The following is a 21,187-nucleotide window of genomic DNA, read 5'->3' as shown; positions in this document are numbered from 1 at the left end:
AATAGGCTCTTGCTATATTCGATCGCAAGAAATAATATACTTTGCTGTATTTTCCCTCTTCTTCCAGTCCCCTGTCCTTTTCCCTGCCTTACATTGTCCAGTGATTTCTCACATCTGTATCTTATCCTCATTACAGCTCTGACATCTTTTTCCCATTTGCTACCCACTTGCCCTTTCTCTTGCTTTCTTTCCTGCCCTTTTTTTTTTCCCCTCCTTTTCTTCTTTTTCTGCCTTTCCTAGTTTTACTTTCTCTTGCTTTGCTTCAGTCAGCATGAATGGGATTCACAGCACCTGATTTAGGACATCTTCAGTGGCCATCTGAATTAGTCACCTGGTTCATATTTATAGTCAAAAGACAAGAATAAGCACTTTTGGAGCACAGTTCATCCGTGCTATTTTAGATACTTACCTCCAGATGAAATGCATCCATCCATGACTCCTTCTTTCCCCTCTTTTGGCTCCTTCTGCCTGTTCACATTCCTGATAAGCCTCTCTCCTTCACTCTGATTGCTCTCATTTGCCAATAGGAAAGGTAAAGAGATTTTCAAATAATTAATGATGTCATAAATCACAAAGAAGGAAAAGTTAGCTCTTACAGTTGTATTTGAGGGAAAACTGCCTTTGTTTCAGCTGAATCTTTCATTGCCTGGCTCCAGGTAAAACCATCTCCAATATGGAAGAGTCGGTCACCCTGGATAACGGAGGTTTCACTGCTCTGGAGCTCAACAGCAGACACCTGAACATCAAGAGCACCTTCTCAAAGAAGAATGGAACCAGGTAAGAAGCTGGGAACACCACGCTCTTGGAAATGGCTTTTTATCTCGCTTCAAGCAACTGTTAAATAGGCAAAGGGGAGAGAGGATCTAGGGAGGGCTTTAATGCCCAAGTCACTGCCCCAGGCTGTGATTCTGGCTTCTAAACATGATTTAATTGTGTCATTTCAGAGAAATGACAGCATCCCATACACTCACCCTTTACGTTTCCTAGGTCTCCTCCTCGCCCAAGCCCAGGGGGGCTGCACTACTCTGATGAGGATATCTGCAACAAGTACAACGGAGCTGTGCTGACCGAGGGCTTGGGCCTGAACGAGAAGCCCTTAGAAGTGTCGGAGTCGGAGGTAAGGGTTTCCCTTTGCCTTGCCAAATGTTGACCAGTCACTGCGGATATTCATTTCCCCGCTGAATCTTGGCAAGTCTCTGAAGTCCCAATCCCATACCTGCATTATATTGTGTTGTCACTGTTTGGCTGTCTTGGGGACTTTAAAACGTCCAATTCACCAGGTTGTTCACATCTTATCTTAAAATTAAAATGTCAAAGGAAAGAATGACAAGCAGGACCCAGCCAGGGCAGATTCCAGACCTGGCCTTGGCAGATATTCACAGTTTTCCAGTGTTATGTAGAAAGACAAGTGCAATCCGTCAGCCAGTGTGTGCTGACCTCTCTGGAAGGGGCTGCACATCCCCTTCTGCCTGTGGGCTGCAAACTTGGAGCACTTTTGGGAAAATGTATATATGCTGCAAAATAACCAGCTGGCTGCAGCTACCATCTGGATGAGGTTGAAGGTGGGACACACTTTAGATTGTTGCACTGACTGAAGTATGGGATATGGTTTGAAGTTTTCACAGTGCCTTTTTTAGATAGCTACAGCGAACACCACAACGATTTGGAAGAGTGGTCTTGAGTGGTGACAACTGTTGCCTCTGTTACAGAGGGAGTAAGTGGGGAATGAGTAACCTGCCAGGGAGCGCATGGCCATGGCTGTGAGACCCCAACATTCAGGTTTCTGAACACCCCAGGCTGCAGACTTAGTCTAACTCAAGAGAAGCCTTCTGCTCGGGTTGCCTTTAGAGTCTGTTCCCCAAGGAAGGTGGGTGTATGCCGGCATTATCCATCTGGCAGTGCTCCATCTTGTGTCTTACATCCCCTTTAAGAAGAAAGAAAGTGCTTGTGGTCTGTAAAAATCCAGCAGTGGCCAGGGGTGAATAGACAGACTTCAAGGGATATCCAGAAAGGTAAATCTGTCTCTAAAATTGTGTGTTGTCAGCTGAGATCCTGATGAATCTGAACTGACAGCGCAAGAAGCGAGCAGTGGGCCAAACCACTCCAAACCTGACCCTTCAAGCAAGAATAAATCAAGAGCAGCAAGTAGTGAAAGAAGATGACAGTTTTCATCTGTAGCTTTTCTGCACCTGCAGCTACAGCTGCTTTTCCTGGCTACCTAGCTCTCACCTCCTGTTAATTACCACGGACAGCCTGCTGCTTTGTGCTGCCCTGTGGCCGACCCGTCGTGCAGGCAGCTTTCCTTGGTGTAGCTCAAGCTGCTGTCTATGCAATGCACAAGCGTTACCCTCCAGATTAAACCCATAGTGCTTTGGTCATGTCACTGTAACAACCCAGCATTAAACCTGTCATTAAAACAGTTTGCTGAGCATGATCATGAATTTAGCACTGGCACCTTTTGACATTAATTTCAATGCCCCATGTGGTATTTCCTGGTAATGCGCAAAAGTCTACTTGCAGGGTGTCATTACTGCCTTCTGTATGTACTGTTTGTACAATATAGAAGAAAGTGATTTTTGTTTTTTTTCTCAGGCTATTATTAATATTATTTATTTACTGTGTATTGCAGTTGAGCCTGAAGGTCTCAATTGAGATTCTAGTCTTTTTGTGAATCTGTGTGTGCATGTGAGTATGTGAACAAAATATGCCTCCTGTTTTTCCTTGGGGCTTAGATATGCAGCCCTTCTGTATAATGTCTTTGATGCTTGTTTTTTTTTTTTTGTGGTGGGGAGTGCTTTTAGGCATGAAATGTTAATATGCTCCCAGCAGAGGTAGCAATAGGAGATGCTGCCTTTTGATCAGCCTGAAAATGCTGTTTACATTGGCTGGTACAGACAGGAGGTGAGGGTGGGCTGGGGCAGAGGTGGGTATAGATGTTTGGCCACTCTCTTTTCAAGTATTCCTGTATCTATTAGCTCTTCCTGTTTGTCTTTTCTGTTCTTTTTGTTTCTATTCTCAAAGGAGATCTTAACAGACAAGCTCTGTTTTCCAAGAATTTCAGAATTTCCATCTCTCTTAGCAGGCGGAAATGTTTCCCGTTATATGAAGAGTTAAAGATATCTTTTTATATAACAGCTCCACACAGGTTTGGTCCTCTGCAGCAAAGGGGATCCTGATGTTGTTTTCCTCTAAAACATCTTTGCGTGGATCTCAAATTCCCCTTAATACGGTGCACGTAAGGGCAGGCAGGGCCAAAAACTGTGCTTTTGCTTTCAACCCACATGTCATCTTGTTGCTGCTTAGTCTTACCCCTGTTGCCTGAGGTGTCAAGATTTTAGATGGAAAAGGAGGAAGCTCACTGGCTTCAAGTCTCATGGGGTTTACTGAACATGAAGAAGTCTGCGAGAAACTCGGGCTGACTTGACTGCACTTACAACACAGCTGCCTGGGAGCCTTCCTCCGAGCTCCCACCTGATGAGGAGAGCAAGAGAGAAATAAAGAAAATCAAGCAGGCCAAGCAGTAATATATGAATGAGGAAATATGAAGGGGAAACTCTTAATATTCATAAATCAAGTGGTTAACTTACTCCATGTCATGAAAGGCAAGCACCAGTACTGTTAATGAGTTTAAAGTAGTTTAATTGGCAGGTATGGAGCAAGAGAGTGCTAAGAGTGTAATTTCTAAATTATTAATGATAATAGGCTTTTAGATAATGAGTCAAGTGGACGAGGCTCTGGACAGCTAATCTGAAGAAATTTGGTGTTCGCCACGTACAGAAATTTGATGATGTACCTGCGATGTCATCCAGCCATGGAAGAGCAGTTTTACAGGAGGGGAGCGTGGTGTGTGTTTGTTTGTTCTCACATGTCCTTGTGGTCACCCAAAAACTGTTTTCAGGAGACAACGTTCTCACGGATTGCACATGTTATCAGTCAGTGCTGAATGCTGGCGATGCTCTGGTCTTCCCAGCTGCTCCCTGCGGTCTAACTGACTTCTGCTTTCTCAGCTCTGTAGGAAGATATTATAAATTTCCACTTAACACTTAATAGGGAATATGGTTTAACTTGTTTCCAATTAAGTTCTCCAATGATTTTGACAAGTTGGGCACCATGTGGAAACCAGCTGCAGGTGACGCATTAAATAAGCAAGGGTTCCTGTGTCCAGAGAAATCTTTTTGCATACTAGGTTACATTTACAGCATATTCATTTCATGTCAAGCAAAAGAAACTGCTGCCACCTACATTTTTAGAAGTAATCTCATAACATTGTTTCTTATGCAGTCACTTTTAAAAAAAAAAAAGATAATTGGAACTATTTTCAAATTTCCCATTGACTAAGCTAGCCAACTCTGCTCGCTGGCTTGCCTCTGAACAGCACTTGTGCATTTCGTGCTATCAATAAAATACTTAAATAGCCTCTCATTTTCTGTATTTGTTGTTTCACAGGCATCCATGCACCTTTGGTTGACAGTCTGTAATGTCACCACACACCCAGCCATGCCCCAGCCTATGGAGGTTTCCAAGGTAACAAAGCCACAGTCGCACAGAAGGGAGAAAACTGAAAACAAAGTAAAAAGCCCGGCAGCGTTTCCATTTACTCAATAGTTTAAAAACCACTAAAAAGTAATCCTCTGGTATAAGCTGTCTGTATTGTCACGCAAAACAGGTTTATCTTGCCACTCCTTGATTTTCATCAGGGCAGAGAGGGATGTGGGACAGCAATTTAGAGAATTCCTTGCTGGTAAGGGTGGTTATTAGTACTTTGTTCAGAGCAGACCTTAGAAGATACTTTAGAAACATGGACGGACTAGTCGGTTCCTGCCTGTTCTGAAGGAAACACAAAGAAAACACGTTGTATCGACACTAACAAGTCGGTTATCCTTTCCATCACCAGTGCTAATGATGGTGAAAGGCTGAAGTTAGTGCAGCAATGTATGTTTCATGAAAGTCGCTTCTGAAAGGCACTGGCTTTATTTACACCAGACTAGTGTTCTCTTTCAGTTGGTATAATGGACTAACTAGTGGACAGATTATCAGCAGGTGGTATTGTTTTAAATTCCCTCTTTCTGTTCATGGCAAGTCCAAGTGACGCTGTATTTCAAGTGGCAGCAGCCCATCTAAAAGTGTTCCCAGTATTTCTCCTCTTTATTATGTTGACTTCTGGCAATCTAGAAAGAACTTGGCTTAGGTACAGAAGTTATATTAGTTTTGTGGGTGAGTATCTTTCTGCTAGGGTTGGACAGAAATCAAGTTGCTGCATCCGTATTATTATACCTATCAAGTCATGCGTCAGTCTTCTGGATACAGCTTCTTCTCAGCATTTCTTCTTCGAGCTTCCAGCCTTTTAGTTGTCTTTATGTTTCTGTATGTCTGTGGACACATCAGGAAGACCAGTAAGGAGCCAGTAGAAGTTTGTGGATTTTTTTCTCCTTATGCTTATGACACCTCAACTCAGCTGTGATCCACCTTTTCAGCAGGGGCTTGTTTCTTTGGTGGGTGGCTGAGCATGTCTGAGTCAGTAAGAGCTGATTGGGGAAGGAGTCAGAAGACATGGCAAGGGCAGTGGTAGTGTTGTGCCTTTGATGGAGGGAGCACATCCATGATAGCTAGAGGAGTTCATACCTTCAGGTACTACTTCTGGTGAGTGATCCACAACCACCTGCCTCTGCTTAGGATCTAGACACTTTTCTTCTGGATGCCCACATCATCCCCCAGCTTCCCAGGCACTTTTTACCTTAACATTAGATGATGGAGCTGCAGCAGAATGTTTGGAGACGTAGGCTGGTGCAAAGTGCAACACCTTAATTCTTGGTAAGAGCAGAGGAAACCTGGGTTTGGGGATCTTTTGGTCTGCAGGTAAAGTTGGTTGCTTCTGCAGCTGAGGACCAGCCTGCCTGAGCTATTGCTGCCTGCTGCCATGCCCTGCCATCTGCAGTCATCAGAGGCACTCTTGTTGGAGCCCCTTACAAAAATAGACAGGGCAGTGCTGGCAGGATGTTCCCTGCGGCAGTGCCAAGACTCTGGAGCTGCTCTCAGCACCCACTGGCTGTGAAGTGGTCCAAATCTGGGGATATTCCAGGCCTGCCACAAAACCCACCTGTTCAGGAAGGTCTTTGGAGGGAGTCGGGTGTTTGCTTCCCGAGGCTGGCAGCTGGTGCAAAGGAGCGTTCTTCTAGGAGATAGACTTGCTGAGTTCCTTCTGGAACAATTATTGAATGCTGGTAGGGTTTTGTTGTGATACTAATTACGTGTCAAGGCACCTGAAGCTCTGCATTCTTAAAATAATCAAACAGTACATAATTCTGAAAGAGCCAAAGCATGGTTAACAGTGGAAGGGAAATTTTGCAAAGCTGTAAAGAGCTGCTTTGCTCAGGCTTTTGGAAAACTCTGGGAAAAAATTCTCAGCCCTGTCCATCACCCTCTGTGCTGGAAAATGGGCACAAAATAGTACCGAAGCAGCTATCTAAGCAAAGAAGTGGGATGATGGATGCGGTGCCCTTTTCAAATGATGGTTCGCAAGGCATTTGAGGATTGTTCTTCAGAGACCATTAAGAAGGAGCTTTAGAGGAGGAGAGACGAGTTGTGTGGCAGACAGGATCAAGAAGGATGTGTGTTTGCGGTGTGGTGTCATAGATCAGAACGATACCAACCTTTTGAAACTAATTGCAGCAACTAACAGTTACAAGCTGCACTTACCCGTCTCTCTCTTGTATATCTTAGGCAGCTACTACTTTGATATTTAATTGCCTTTAGAATCAGTTATGCAGATTATCGGGGGGGTGGGGAGGAATAAAAGCTTTTGCATGTTCGAACCAGAGATTTCGAGAGGAGGCATGAGATATGGAAATGACTGGGTAAATGTTTGTGTGCTGTACGGGATGTGGTTGTTATTGGTGGGAACATTAGTGGGAACAGAAGGAAAATGTGCGCCTGGATACCATGGCCAAGGCTTTGTCGTGGTCTCTGTACTCGGAGGAGATGTACGAGCCCTCTGTGATTCCTCCAGCTGTATCACAGCAGCGGTACTTCAGAGGAGGGGCAGATGCAAAAAGCTTGTCTGGCTACATCTCAATAGAGCTCCTGCTCGATATTGATATGAGCTTTGAAGCTCTTCAGCCACTGTGCATAAATGTTTCAAGGGGTAAGATCCGCTCTGAACACAGGGCTGTGCCTGAGCCATCCCAGGAAAGCAATCCCTCCTGCCTGGCAGTTCTTCTTGTCCAGATTTTGCATTCTCTTTCTTCTGTCGCCGCTGGTTGTGTGCCTTGTTGTACCACCAATAATCAGCTGGAACATACAGGTAGAGTTGTTTGCCTGGGGAAAAAAATATGTGATTTTGCTTAATTTCCTTTCAGTGATATAATTAATTTTCAATACTTAACGGGGCTTGCAAGCCAAATCCAGAGAACTACGCAGGTGGCCTGGTCTGACCACCACAAACACCAGCACATCTGGCTAACTTCAGTGCGTTTGCGTGGAAGACATTCTTTCTGTCCTTGCATCAGAAGTGAGAATCTCAGTTGTAATTGCAATCTTTCTGATTACGTGACTGAAAGCTGTTGGTTTCCCTGTGACGTCTCTACACTTCCCTGCATCTTGTGTCAAAATAGGAACTCCTAGCTCCCGCCGCAGCATTCTGCAGTGAATTAGAAGGGGTTTCTCTGCATCTGTTATCGCCAGCGTTCGTTGGGGGACTCTCCCTCTAGCAGCAAAGCCTGGCTAAACCAGAGCACAGTGCTTTTCTACAGTCCAGCATGTATTACACTTGGACTACAAACCATCCTACCCTAAAATTACAGCTTTTGTCAGCTGGTGATATTAAACTTTTCTCTAATTTCTTTTAGAGTGGAACAGGCTAAATCATAGATGCTAATGGCTGATTTTTTTTTATTTTTTTTTTCCTGATGCTCCAGGCCACTGACTCAGATTATGAAGATGAGTTGCCAAAACACTCCTTTGTGAACCATTACATGAGTGATCCCACCTACTACAACTCATGGAAGCGGCAGCAGAAAGGGGTGAAGCACCCGGCATCCTATAGATACGAGGAGTGCGCCGCCAGCGAGACAGACCCCTATTTCCAGACTGTCATCACGACACAGAGCTCAGGAGGGGTGTACACCCCAACGGGACAGCCCGCGCCCGGCTCCCGGACTCCAGTGACAGGGTTCTCCTCCTTCGTCTGAGACGGGGCTGGAGGATAGAGCCGAACCGCCGGCAGCACTCGGAGGGACCCGTCGCAGTGACTGTGTGTGTGCGTGACCGACGCGGTGAACTGTGGGTAACTTCTCTATCAGGGTAGAAATGGATGGGAACACGAACGAGGCTGGGGGTTTTTTTTCTGAAGACAATCAACTGAAAATATGGAGCTGAACTAGCTGAACCTTTGTTAAAAAAAAAAAAAAAAAGGAATTCTGAAAAGTGATGATTTTAACCACTTGTGAATAGTAGGGGTTTTTTAACCGCTTTTTGTAACACTGCTTCAGGAAGCAGCTCCCATGCCCTTCTCTTCCCTCTTTCTTTCTCTCCCCTCCTCCTGTCCCCCCCTTCCCAAACAAGGAGGTGAATTCCCTAGATGCAATGAGTGACTTTGTGATGTGATTTGAAGAGAAACATAAAACCTCCCAGGCTCTTCTTTCTTCCTTTTCTCTACTCTCTTTCTTTTTTTTTTTTTTTAATTTTTCCCTGTCACCAATGTCAAGTAGGAAAATATAGAAGAGGGACAAATTTTTATGTGAAAAGCAGACGCCTCCTCTCTCCTCATTGCTGCTCCCCACATTAGGAGCCCTGGCTGATCAACTTAGGCTCAGATGTGTCACTCTGCTCTAGGCTCAGTACTGGTGTATTTATACTGAATTACTGACCTGCTTTTCTTTCTTGTTCAAATGGGACCTGCTGCATTCTTTAAATATTCCAACTCCAGGGCCTTTAGAAGAGGAGATGGCTCAAAAGAGCACTGTAGGCAGCGGTGGGTGAAGCAAGTGGGAAGAATTCAGATGCAAGGTCAGTTTATTTTTGGTGTGGCTCTAATCCTCCCTCCTGGACTGCATGTGCCATTTGAATCAGTCATTTTTTAAAAGTCAAAGGACACAACCCAGCAAGCCAGAGGAATCTTTCAATTGAGACTGCAGTGACAAGCTAGAGTCTCTACTAATTGATGAGGTTTTTGATCATCAAAGTTATCCTGCCCTGTCAGTAGAAGTCGAGCATCCTTTCTCACCCAGACTCCGCAGTGCTGCTTACTGGTCTGTAAAAAAGTACACGGTAGCTGGGTTTGTTTTATTTTATTTTTTTAGGACAAAGACATGTCACACAGACTGGGTGAGTTTTGGTGTCCGCAGGTGCCTTTTACTGATTCTTCAGCTTCGTATCTGGGAGAAGCAACAAAGTGTCTCCAAATAAAACGAACCAGGTTTTTCAAGCATTAAGGTCATGAATTACCTTGTGCACGTTTACAGGCTGCTTTGTGCACTTGAAGCTACAGCCTTTGGAAAGAAGAGAGGGGTTTTTTAGTTTATTTTCCATCCTTTTGTATAGCTCCCTTTTTGTTTTCTTCTTTTCTATCCTTTTCCTGAGTCTGTCATGTTTAGCAGCAAGTTGTTTGCTCACAAGGAAGTTGTCAGGGGTTTAAAGAATCCAAGTCCAGCCCTTGGACCTAGCAACAGTCCTGGATCACCAGACTTTTTACCGCAAGACTTTGAAAGGTGAACTTGGAAGTAGGCAGGTCCTTGCCACTCCAGTGTCTGGCATTTCCTCCCAGGTGGATGTAGGTCAGCCAGGAAAATTGGTATCCTGCTGCTTGCTAGCATCCCATCAGGGCATGTGTGGGCACCGTTGTTATTTCAAATTCTCCCTGTCCTCTCTGGAGGGATGCGGGACAGCTGTGGCACTGGGTGGTGGTGTCTTCAAGGCAGGTTGTTGAAACCAGCCTGGCGTTGATTACGGTGGCTGCCTGTTCCTGCCCGTGGGGGCTGGTTAGAAGTAGCCTGGTGGCACCTCACCTGAAGAGGTGAGGTCCAAGGGCAAGCTCAGCCCTGCTGTCACCTTTCTTCTCGGACAGGGCAAACAATCTCAGAACTGCTTTTACTCTTTGGCACTGCCTCTGAGAACTGCTGCTCTTGGTGCATACAGATTCTGGATAGCTTTGGCACTGGATTGCTGTTCCTCTCCAAAGGCTCCAGAAAGAAAAAATTCCAAACCAAAAACTCCAGTGGGTGTGTTTAAGGGCTTTTGAGTTTGGGATAATGATCCACAGCTCATTAGATGGCAAGGGATGTGCAAAGACACGAGCCAGAACCCTGTGAGCCATCCCCCTCTCTGCACCTGGGTAGGATGTGTGTGGGATGGAGAAGGGGCTCCAAAGAGGATGACGTGGAGCTTACTGAATGAGAAGAGGAATGCAAAGCAAACAAAAACCCCACTGCCTTCTGTGCACTTTGACTGTTCTCTTAAGCCATATGAACTTCGCTTTAATTACTGAACTGACAAGACTTTGTTTGCAGTCTGTTTTTTGTTTGAGACAAAATTTTCTACGTGACGTTCTGATTTGTTTTCTTTCTCCTTTGTTATTTCTTGCATCAGATTACATATTTTAAACACATTGTTTTATATGCATGTGACATAGCAGTGCAATTGCTGTTGGAATTTTAACGGTGCTTATCCAACAGGTATGAGAGGTAGCGCTACAGCAGGAGCCTTTCAAGGACCACTAAAGACTTAGGGATGTAGATTAGTAGAAAGTAGATCAAACACCGAAGAGCTGGCTCCAAAGGAAAGCGTAGTGCGAGTAGCTCTGTATCTCCTGAATATTGCCCGATCTGAACTGGTGTAAGGTGCAGTTACTCCCTGGGCCTGATCTGATAACCACATTGAGCAAAAAAGCAAGGAAACCATGGGGAATAAAGGAAATGGGCTCTGTGGCCACTGCTCCACTGAAGGACAACATGGGGAGCAGCACGATCTATACAAAGCAAGGAGAAGAGGCTATTCCCTTTTTCTCAGAGCCATCTGCAACTAAAAAGCCTGAGCTTGCTGAGGGCCTGCTGAGTTGGCTGTATGGCCCTTTTCTTCCGACTGCTGCCGAAATGACAGGTGAGGTGTGATTCCTTTAGGACCTGTTGATCCAAACAAAGGTATTTCTGTTCCATTCCAGTCGACACTACTGTCACTCTCGGTTTTGTTTTGTTTAGGAGTTGGCTTTTCTTACATGTGGGTTTATTTTACTTAGGCAATTGCAGAGCGTGGAAGTGCACTGCCCTGCTCACCCTGAAGATGAGCGTAGGATGTGTGTTCTGCTGCCCAGGATCCTGCATAGCCACATGCATGATGCCTGTGCCTTCTTGTTAGCACACTGTACTTGTAAAATATGATTAATGGGTAGGTTTTATTTACCTCAGGTATCAGGTAAATTGTTCTATCTGGAAGGAAACACTCCATCAGTTAGCAAGAAAGTTCTCTTTCATAGCTGTAATCTTTGGGAATCACAGCTTTGAAATACAACTTTTAAACAGTAGTTGTCGTGTTACAATAACTTCACCCATCAAATCCACTTCTGTTTCTATCTTCTTTAGAACAGTCTTGAAAAATGAAGGCTTATATTTAAAATGCCTTCTTAGGCTATTATATTTGTATTTATTTATTTACTTTCCCATGTTTCTCAGGTCTCTTGGTGGCTGTTACTAAAAAATAAAAACAGCTTCATGAAATGACCAAGGGAGACATTTCAGGGAACAGTTTAATAGGAGCTCATTTTTCATGCAATAGCCATGGAAATATCCAATTTCCTGCAGGAAAAAAGTGCCCAAGTCTTCACGCCCCTCCCAGGGCTGAGATGACACCAGCCACCACCATCAGCAATGCTCCCGGCTCTCCCAACAGCACCGAACTTCAGGTTGTCCCTATCATAAATCACATGCAAAAGTGCACGTGAGTGAAGGAGCTGTACTGTTCCAGCCCACTCTAAGTGGAGCATTTTACCCCTCAAACGTCTGTATCACACCTGGTGTGTCCCCCACCATAGCCCACACCCTTGGGTGGAGTATTTTCCATTCCCATCTTTTAATGCTCCGATGCTGGTGCACGACCGGTGCTGCTCGGGTGCGACAGCAGCAGTGAGAAGGGACAGGAGAGGGCACTGTTTTACTTTCATCAGTGACAGTCTTTTTCCCCACCCTGGGAGTCACCCGTGTGAAACCCCTTCGTGGGGAGGGCAGGGAGAAGCGAGAGCACGGAGAGCAAAGGGTTTCATCAGCTTTTACTAAAGGAATCACACTGCGGCCAGCGATCCCACTTTTGGAAGCAGTTGGCATTACTGGAAAGAAGAAAAAAAACATACAGAAAAAGAAACTAATCCATTACCCAAAAGGATTATTTTTTTGCCTCTTCATTTTGAGTGTTAAAGCCAATGACGCTCTGCAGATGGGCCAAGATCTCATTTTTCCTGCTTAAACCCAGGTCTCTGCCAGAAGCTGCTGTAGCAATTGTTTAGAATAAATATCCAAGCCTGTCTTGACATGCGGATACATTTATTATCCTTGTCATTGCTTCCCTCAAGAAATCCATTGGGTCATCCAAAGATTATCCTATCTGCTCTCCAAAAAGGGAGGAGAGAGAGCTGTTTATACATACAGAGCACTGGTGTCTTCTCCCACTTGCTGTTTTCAGATAAGCAGGGCGACTTGTTTCAGAAAAATCCTTTTAGAAAAGGAATTTATCAGGAAACTTAAAAAAAGAGAAAAAAAAACCCACAGAAAAACCCAAACACAAGAAAGATAACCTTTGGCAGGGCCATTAGAAATCTTGAAGTCCTAGAAACCTGTGACATGTAAGACTGAATATGATCCCAAGACCTCCTATCTTTAGTGATCTCCTTCATCAATAGCAGCCAGAAGGGCACATGCAATGAGGGGTTATATTTGGAGAGGAAAAGCCATCACAGAACAGTTGCTAGATGGGCAGGTTTTACTGCAAACAGCTTCATTCAACCTGGAGTTCCTGCTAGTTCAATCACATTTCTTAGGTTGTTTTTATAGGTTTTTGCCAGCATGTGTGGAGTCCATACATCATCATGGTGTTACTAGAGGTCACGTGGGGAGAGGTATGTTGCTGTGGTGTTTACACAAAGCCACATGCATGACAATGTGGTTGTACAGTATCCATTGAAATCTCCTTACGGAAAGCCACCCTTGAATTAGGAGCACATTCACCCCAAGACTGAACGTGTTGGGATGGGCATGGGCCTTAAATGGCTCCACCTGACAAGTCCCTTGAGTTCTTTGTACTTTTGTGTTCTGTTTCTTCTCCTCCACATCTCCACCCCCAGCCCTCCCAGCCAAATAAAGTTGGCTTGCACTTTGTGAAGGTGTAAAGTTTGCTGCCCCCGGTAGTAGAGAGCCACAACCGATAAGCACACATGTGACACATGGGACAGGTGAGGTATGTTGGAACAAGGAGTGAAATACCACTGGGACTTGAGATTCAGGCTCTGACTCAGAATTTTATCTTCTCAAAGCTGCCACCTGCCCATTTTAAATGGCCCTGGAGTCTCAAGACTTGGCAGGAAATTCATTATTTTGATGCTGTTTGATCACTGTGCACTTTCTTGGGGCTTGAATCACTGGATATAGAGACTGGAATGGGGTTACAGAGCTTTATATTGAAGTGTTTTCCCATTTATGTCCGATTCTCTAGATCTGGGAATGAAACCTTTCTGCTAGCGTGACGTGGTGGTGTTCTGCAGGTGGGGCACCTGGGAATTGCCACCAGCGCTCCCCCTTTGGTGTCGTTAAGCTCCTGGGCAGTTCTGGGATCTGTAACGGTGCAGTGGGAGCTCTCAGGTAGCAGAAAGATGCAAGGACATGGTATTACGGTGAGTTTGTAGCTGGTCACTTTGCCGCTCTTGGAATGGAGTCCGTCCTCTGGTTTGGTATCTGCTGTCAGTTTAGGGGTAGGACCACCTTACACAGCTGTGTTTGAGTTACCCTTCGGTGTACTACGGTTATTGGATCGTTGCTTTTACTTCAGTGTCTCCTTGGGGATTTGCCCTGGATTTTCGTTCCACACATCTTGTTAGCCTCACCTTCACCACTCCACTATTTTATATGAGAAAGTTACTTCTTCTTTTGCAAACTTGCTTCTAATTAAAAGAACCCTTTTTGAAACGTGTGTGTCCTTGGTACATTTATTTTGGGGAGGGGAAAAAAATATTTTCCAGCTTCTTCTGTTATTTCTGGCTTGAAGAAGCTTCTGGGTGCCTTGCCAGCACGCTCATGAGTTAACAGCTCAGGACGGTGAAAACGTAACACAGGCTGAAATTCCTCGCTGTTAGTTCTGGACTGTAAAATCTTATAATCCCCCGCTGCTTTTTAGCTAAAATGACATTCTCAAAGAGTTTCCACCCAAAATTTGATCAGCCTTAAATAGTTTGTTATTTTGTGGTGATAAACTTCCTCCAGATCCTTAATACAGGAGAGTCAAAACCCATTCAGAAATGGAAACTCACGGGGCCACCATTTTGTACGCCTTCGTCCCCTCGCAAATAAGACTTGTCCTCCCCTGCAGCGTTGTAGCAGCTGTTAATCGGTTCCCACAAACATGCTGATGTTGGGGAGGTCAAACCAGATCCTGGCTGGTGGAAATCAGGGCAGCTCTTTTTTTTATTCCGGGGTGGTTGTTGGTGCTTTTCCCCAGCTGAGCATCTGGCCTAGAGAAGTGAACTAAACACAGACAGGTCGGCTACAGCTCTGGTGGGAGAAATGAGGGAGAGAAAACAATGTTTTCCGAGTGGGGGGGTGGGGGAAAGAGTCAAACTGCTAAGGAAAGAGCTCATATCCTCCTGCTCCTGAAAGGGATATTATAAATAATGCAATGTTGTATAAATACAGGCAGCCCTCTGCGGCTGGTAGCTTGTAATAACCCAGAGGTATCGATGTACCCGTTTTGAAGATGAAAATCCTCACGCCGTGGAATTTCGTGAACGAGACATTATTCTGCAAAATTGCCATAAGATGCAGAAATGCTTTTCTGAGGTCATTCGGCTCCGAAGCGTATCATCCTCCCGCTTCCAGCCCTTGCTCTTCTCAGGACGCATTTCCTCCGCACGCGTTTTTATGGTTAGGAGTGAAGCACGGACATAAACACGGGAGTGGATGGAAAATCTGCCATGGCATTTGTAGCCTAAACAATACCAGAGAAAACAGATTGGCTTCCTGCCCTGCCCTGAACAGCACAAGCAATGGCTTGACTGAATCGAGTAATCTGGGCTTTCATTACTGACCCTTTTCCTGCTATTTGTCTCATTTGTTTCCTCTTCTTCCCCCTGCGTTTTTGCTCCAGGGTTATTTATTTTTCTCCTTGCTCCTTTTATTTTCATTTTTTTTTAAGCCTGCTTCTTGTTTTTACTTTTTTTTTTTCTCCTCCTCTTGCCTCGCCAGTTATTTTCATTTCAAACCTGCGTTTCCCACAAAATCAAAAGGAACTTTATCTGAACACACGTTTTTGTTGGGTTTTCATTCACTTCCACTGTGCCCCAAGAAAAGGAGTCCTTTTGCTTTGCTGCCTTGTTTCCTTGGAAATGCAGGGCACGTCCCTCTAAGCCAAGGCAACCTGGCCGCTGCCTTCCCAGGCCGGTAGAGACCTTCATTAGGTAGGCAATTGGCATGTTCATCACTGTTCGTTAACAAGTTAGGATAATCCTAAGTCAGGTGAGTCTGACGTGTGAAGTCATTCTGCGAAGTTTTACAAGTCAAATTTCTCAGCAGCGCTGAAGCCGGTGAAGTCATTTGCACAATCAGAGAATCTGCACCTACGTATGGAGAAACAAGCAAACTGTCGGTGCCGAACGGTGACGATAACGTGTCAGAGGAGGCAGCGACTAACGCCCATGATGTCATTCAAAGGAACTTCCCTGCATCGTGCAACTTCTAGGGGGTTTAGTACACCGTTCATGCTGGTCTGGCTCGGATATGCACCCTAGCAAAGCAACGGTGCACACAGTGGCGAAGCCGTGGGCTTGTTGTTCTTCACCTTGATCCTGGATAATCTGAGTTCATGCAAATCTTTGCACTTTGGGCACTAAACAGATGGTGCAGGTAAGGCTAAAAGGCAAGTCTGAAAAAAAGCATGTGTAATATAGCCTGGGGCCTCATGCCAAGAGTGATAAAATGCCTTACAAACACAGGTGACTTCACCACAGCCCTGTCAAATTGGAAGGGATTAATATCCCTCTTTTGGTAGAAGAAAATTGAGGCATAGGCCAACTTTGCCTGTGGGACCAAGCCACAGTTTGTGTGACTGCTATCAGCGTGCCCAAGTGGCCTCAACTGCAAATGTCCTCAGCACAGGGCGAAGAAAACACATCTTTCTTACAAAACAGCAGGATGAGTTATTTTTGGGTCTCTATAAATTGTCTGCTTTCCAGCACTATCATTCATACCCTACCAGGGGAACATGACTGACCTAATTAGAGTCTAATTCCAACAGTACAAGACTCAACTTGTAAATACAAACTCTTTTTTTTAAATTTTGGTTTATTTTTTATGTATGTACAAGTGCATCTGGTTGGTCTAAACACCCCAGAGGTGGGGGGCAGGGGAGGAGCAGGGCAGTAGGAGTCATCAGAGAAGCTGAACTATGGAAAATTTGGGATGAAGCAGGGCAAATTTCCAGAGTGATTTATGCGACTGTGACTTAATCTGCTGGGAGACTGGATCCTCTGGGATTAAACCTCACGTAACCTGATGGAAATTAAGAAATGTTTTACCCCCCCACCATGGAAAGGACTGGCAGAGGAAGGATTCAGCATTTCAATCGTCCATCCAGCAAAAACCATCCAGGGTGACAGATGAAGACACTTTCATTGATCCATAGCTGTCTCCGCACCACAGAAGAAATTAAAGAGGTGAGAAAATGATGCTTGTTTTCAATGAAGCCCATTTCGTGAAGCAAGTAAGGGTTAATCCAACCAGCCAAAAGCCTGGCTTTAGTTGCTATAGAAAATCCTCCCAGTGAGGCTGAGTGAGAAACCTCCAGCCATACCTGCTGGGTTTCTCGGGAGGGCCTGTGCCCAGACATTCTCGGGATGGCTCACATCCAGCACCCACTGATAAGGAGCCCACAATGCTAAATTAATCACGAGCCAGATAGCTTCATCCCTGCCCTTAGTCCATGTGCAGGATGCACCCTGGAAAAAACAACCACAGCCCAGGCACCGGTGCTGCCGGAGACAGAAGCGATGGGCCAAACTCTGCCCTTGGGCAGCGATGCCGCTCTGAGCGCCGGGTCTGGCCCAGTAGAGATCCTGGCTCTAAAATGAATTACATCCACTGGGCTGTTTTTAACATGTGTCCTCGTGAGATAGGGTGGGTTTGGAGATAAGGAGATCACGGTAGAAAGGGCTGTATGTCGCGTGTTTAGAGATGATGTCTTCAGGGCTGTGTCATGGGTTTTGGTTTTTCTCTGGCTTGACTTCTGATTTGGAAGTGGCTTGGCAGAAATTGAGGTCATTGCAAATGTGGCAATGCCACTTCACTTTCTGGAACGCGCTGGCTGCTTCATCAAGTAAGCCCGAGCTACCAGCTGGGAGGTCTCAAAAGACACAGAAGTTCTTCTCTGGTACAACATGAGAAGGGCAAAGGAGAGGCTGTCCTTGGAGGAGCCGGTGTCCAAGTGCGCACAGCACTGCCCCCTCCGTGCTTTCTGTAATTGGTTTTATGCTGTAACACTGGCTGTGGCTTATAATTTTCCATCCTTGCTTGGAAATTATAGAGGAGTGAAAGGGAGATGGGTTTCAGCTGTCGATGCTTCAGGAGCATTCAGCAGCGTTGCTGGATGAAAGGAGCAACATGGTGTTTTTGCTCTGCAGAGGTCTCAGAAATACCCAGGCATGAAGCGCTGCGTGGTTTTGGGCTCGGTGAGAATGAAGGCAGAAACCGGTGCCAGCCCTCGGTCATTCCCTGGCTGCTGGAGCTCTTCTAGGAAGTCGTACATCTGGTGCTTTCCCATTTAGTCCTTTCAAGAGGCTTATTTGAGAGCAAGGGTTGTAAGGAAGAGCCAGAAATAAACAGCTCGTGATCCCATTTGTAGGATGAGAGGATCAAAACAAGAGAATTGTTAAAGATGGGACAATCAGTGAATAAAAGCCTGGTTTTTAACAAGGCTGACATTTTGGTATGTCCATTAGAAGACCGTTGTCTGTTACAACGTGAATTTTTCCATAGCATGTGGAGGAAAGGAAAACCTTTGGGTCTACGATACAGCCACTAAAGAAAAAGCTTGAGATGTAGCAGAGAACGTGCCTCCTGCGGGTGGTCTTCTACCTGTTGGTCTGTGTCCATGCAGGACTTCTCTCTCCTTGGTCTCTTTCAGTCCCGTCAACCAGACGGTGGTAAAATCCCCTCTCCTCTGGGGACGACTCTGCAGTTTAATAGTTTATGTACCTCTGCCTCTCAAGGAGTTTTTACAAGCAGAAGGGGTTTTCGTTTGTCAGCCCTGCTCCTCTGAAGTTCTGCATGAGGTTTAATACCATCTTCTATGCCCCATCAATTCAGTCGTCGTTTCCCTGGTTGCCCTAAGATGTATTGTCCCATTTTTACAGCTATGACACTACCAGTGACTACGGCCAGTTATCACAGCTCAAATCACCTTCTGTTTGTATTAACCATGGTGACCGTCAGCTTTTGAATCCCCACATATCTACTTTGCTTTGCCACCTGTCCTCTCTCTCGGTGTAGAGGAGAGGAATGCAGGGTGCTGGCCACAGTGGAAAGGCGCTGTGCTCCGGGATGACAGTAACACAAACGCAGGTAGAGTATCTGATGCATAAAAGCCAAGCACCCTGCCACTGCTGCGATGAGGAGTGGTAGATAGCATGTGAGTTAATATTGAACCAGGGTTGTTGCCGGGGTGGTGTGACAGGAGCAAACACTCCAGGAGCCACCACGGTGCGATGGACCACGTGGTGGCCAGCAGACGAGCGTGGGAGGCATGCAGGGTCATGGCTTTGGTGGTGTCAAGGACCACTACGGGAGACCTTGCCATGGGGGAAGCAGGGGTCACACTGAGTCAATCCTCCTCGCCAGTATAAGAATATATAGTCTTTTTATAGCACTGTGCACATCACCAGGAATCCCGCATGCCTCTTTAGGGTCCTTGGGTTTTCTTACTAATGGGGAAAGCAACAGCACTGTGTTGGTCTCAGCACGAAGGACGCTGTCAGAGGGGCTGAGGCCACGTCTGCTCATGACCCAGAGGAGGAAGTTCCTTTCGGATCACTCTGGGTTCTCCACAGGTACAGATAATTAACCCTGGAAACATCCCTAGGGCTGTAAAACCATCTCTGTCTTCTCATACATAATGGTGCCTGTAGCCCGGTGCACTGAAAAGGCTGCTGGCCATTGATGTGACTCTTACTGATGGGTTTAACAGCTCTCTCAGAGACATTTCATATTAAATAAGTTATTATCTGAAATGGGGGGGGGGAAGTGACAATTTTGTGAAACAGGTGAAATTAGAAGCAGCATTGATGTCAACTCGCAGTCTGCTACTGCTGCTATTTTTCATTTGTTTTAGCACATCTGCTGCACGAGCACGGTGGGGAGCACCCGTCGCTTCCCCTTTCAGTACTGCAGAACATTTTTTCAGGGTCACCAGCCTTGGACAGACGAGAGCTGTGTAGGGACCCCAGCCCAAACTTGGGCAACTTTCTTCCCTTCTCTTAGACAAGGTGCTGGGATGCTGCGGCAGCCTCACCTGCAGCACTGTTGTGTGGTTTGCTTGCCCACAATGCTAAAACCCTTTAAATGTTGCCAGGAAACATGATCTGGAGAGCCTTCCCCTCTGCTTTATCCCTCCTGGGTGCCATTTCAGTGATACTCACATTAAAACAATAGCCTCAGTAAGTACACACTCTACCATTGCATTTGGTCCAAAGGGCTGTGTAAGTATAAAAGCATTGCTTTAATACCTTCATTTTGTATAAAATTATGTGGTGCTGAGTGTTCAGGATCGCCCCACCTGCAGCTCGGACCTGCGGTGGCAATTTTCGTTGGGAGGTGGAATTTTTATCAACTGATTTTCTCAAATCTGTGGAGCCAGGGAGACAACAGCACTCCGAGAGACATGCAAAAAAACCCCACCCAAAACAAAACAAAAATCAGGTAAATAAGGAGTTTGCAGAAGTTCACCAGCCACGAGCGTAACCGGCGGATGCGGCTCTTGTCGGGGACGCTGCAGAGCCCGGCTGTGGGAGCCCTGCGCAGTAACATCCCCGCCGCCAGCCGTACGGGTTTCCCCTCCTGAGCGTTCGGCCCTGTAGGGTCACGGGGAGGTTAGCAGAGCGTGTCGCTGCTGGGGAGAGAAGTGCTCCTGATGTGAAATGGGTCAGGGGGACGGTGTCACTGTCCGCCCCCCCCCCCCCCCCGCCGGCTGCGTGATGGAGCACCATGGGTTTGACGAGGCCCTGCATCTTGTCTTCTCCTTAGAGTGTCACCTCTAGATCAGCAGATTGCTCCCGCTCAAACCTATTTTGGACAAACGAGCAATTTCCTTGCATGTGAAGTTGCTGCACAGTTTATTTACTTTTTTTTGAAGTAGCTAACATCCTCGTTCTCCTCTGAAGTCTGGCTTTGCCTCAGTTTCTGTCTGAGAGAGAAGAAAATACTGATCCATAAACCTGCTTCCCACTGAGAAATCACAACGGCTGTTAGAAAACGTTATTGGAAAATCAAAGGGTTTGTGCGAGGGAAGAAACGCAGCTAATCCTGGCCGGGGAGTTGCTGCCCTGGTGCCCGGTTTCTCCTCCCACCTCTCATCGCAGTTCTTGATGCCCTTCTGGTGTGGGACCCTGTGAGGGGGACAACTGGCCTTTGGATGCAATGCTAAAGGGTATCTCCCAGGGTATGGTTGCTTCAAGATGTCTTATAAGGGGGAGACGCCATAAAATGGAGAATAAGGTTCCTGCCGCAGCCCTCAGCCACAGCACGCTGCCGGGTTTCAGCTCTTCAGCGCAGCCTGGGGAAGCAGGAATCAGGCACATGCCTCCATAAACCAGCTAATTGATTCCTGTCAGCCCCTGATTACGTGAATCACGGAGCACATCGTGGCCATGCAAAGCTGGGGATGTCTGAGATGTTGTCCTACCAAAAATGGCAGTGCTGCTGCTTGGTTCTTCTACGTGGGCGTGGAGGTGACC

General features: G+C 46.0%; 1 protein-coding gene across 4 annotated transcripts in view; it reads left to right on the top strand.

Moving 5' to 3' along the window:
• Positions 1 to 14,153, top strand: part of SDK1 (sidekick cell adhesion molecule 1) — a 431,815-nt gene extending 417,662 nt beyond the window's left edge. For 2 of the 4 annotated variants that reach the window (XM_076350553.1, XM_076350555.1), the window contains 4 exons: positions 657 to 777; positions 988 to 1,117; positions 4,447 to 4,524; positions 7,914 to 14,153. In XM_076350553.1, coding sequence (XP_076206668.1) covers positions 657 to 777; positions 988 to 1,117; positions 4,447 to 4,524; positions 7,914 to 8,186 — 602 coding nt within the window. In that variant the 3' untranslated portion in view covers positions 8,187 to 14,153. Of the gene's footprint in view, positions 1 to 656; positions 778 to 987; positions 1,118 to 2,044; positions 2,099 to 4,446; positions 4,525 to 7,913 lie in introns of those variants that run through there. The other 2 variants (XM_076350556.1, XM_076350557.1) reach the window with 2 other exon arrangements.
• The last annotated feature ends 7,034 nt before the right edge of the window (positions 14,154 to 21,187 follow it).

Source organism: Aptenodytes patagonicus, chromosome 13, assembly GCF_965638725.1.
Source record: "Aptenodytes patagonicus chromosome 13, bAptPat1.pri.cur, whole genome shotgun sequence".
Lineage (NCBI taxonomy): Eukaryota > Metazoa > Chordata > Aves > Sphenisciformes > Spheniscidae > Aptenodytes > Aptenodytes patagonicus.
Note: the sequence above shows the minus strand (reverse complement) of the source record. Positions and strands in the feature narration are given on the sequence as shown.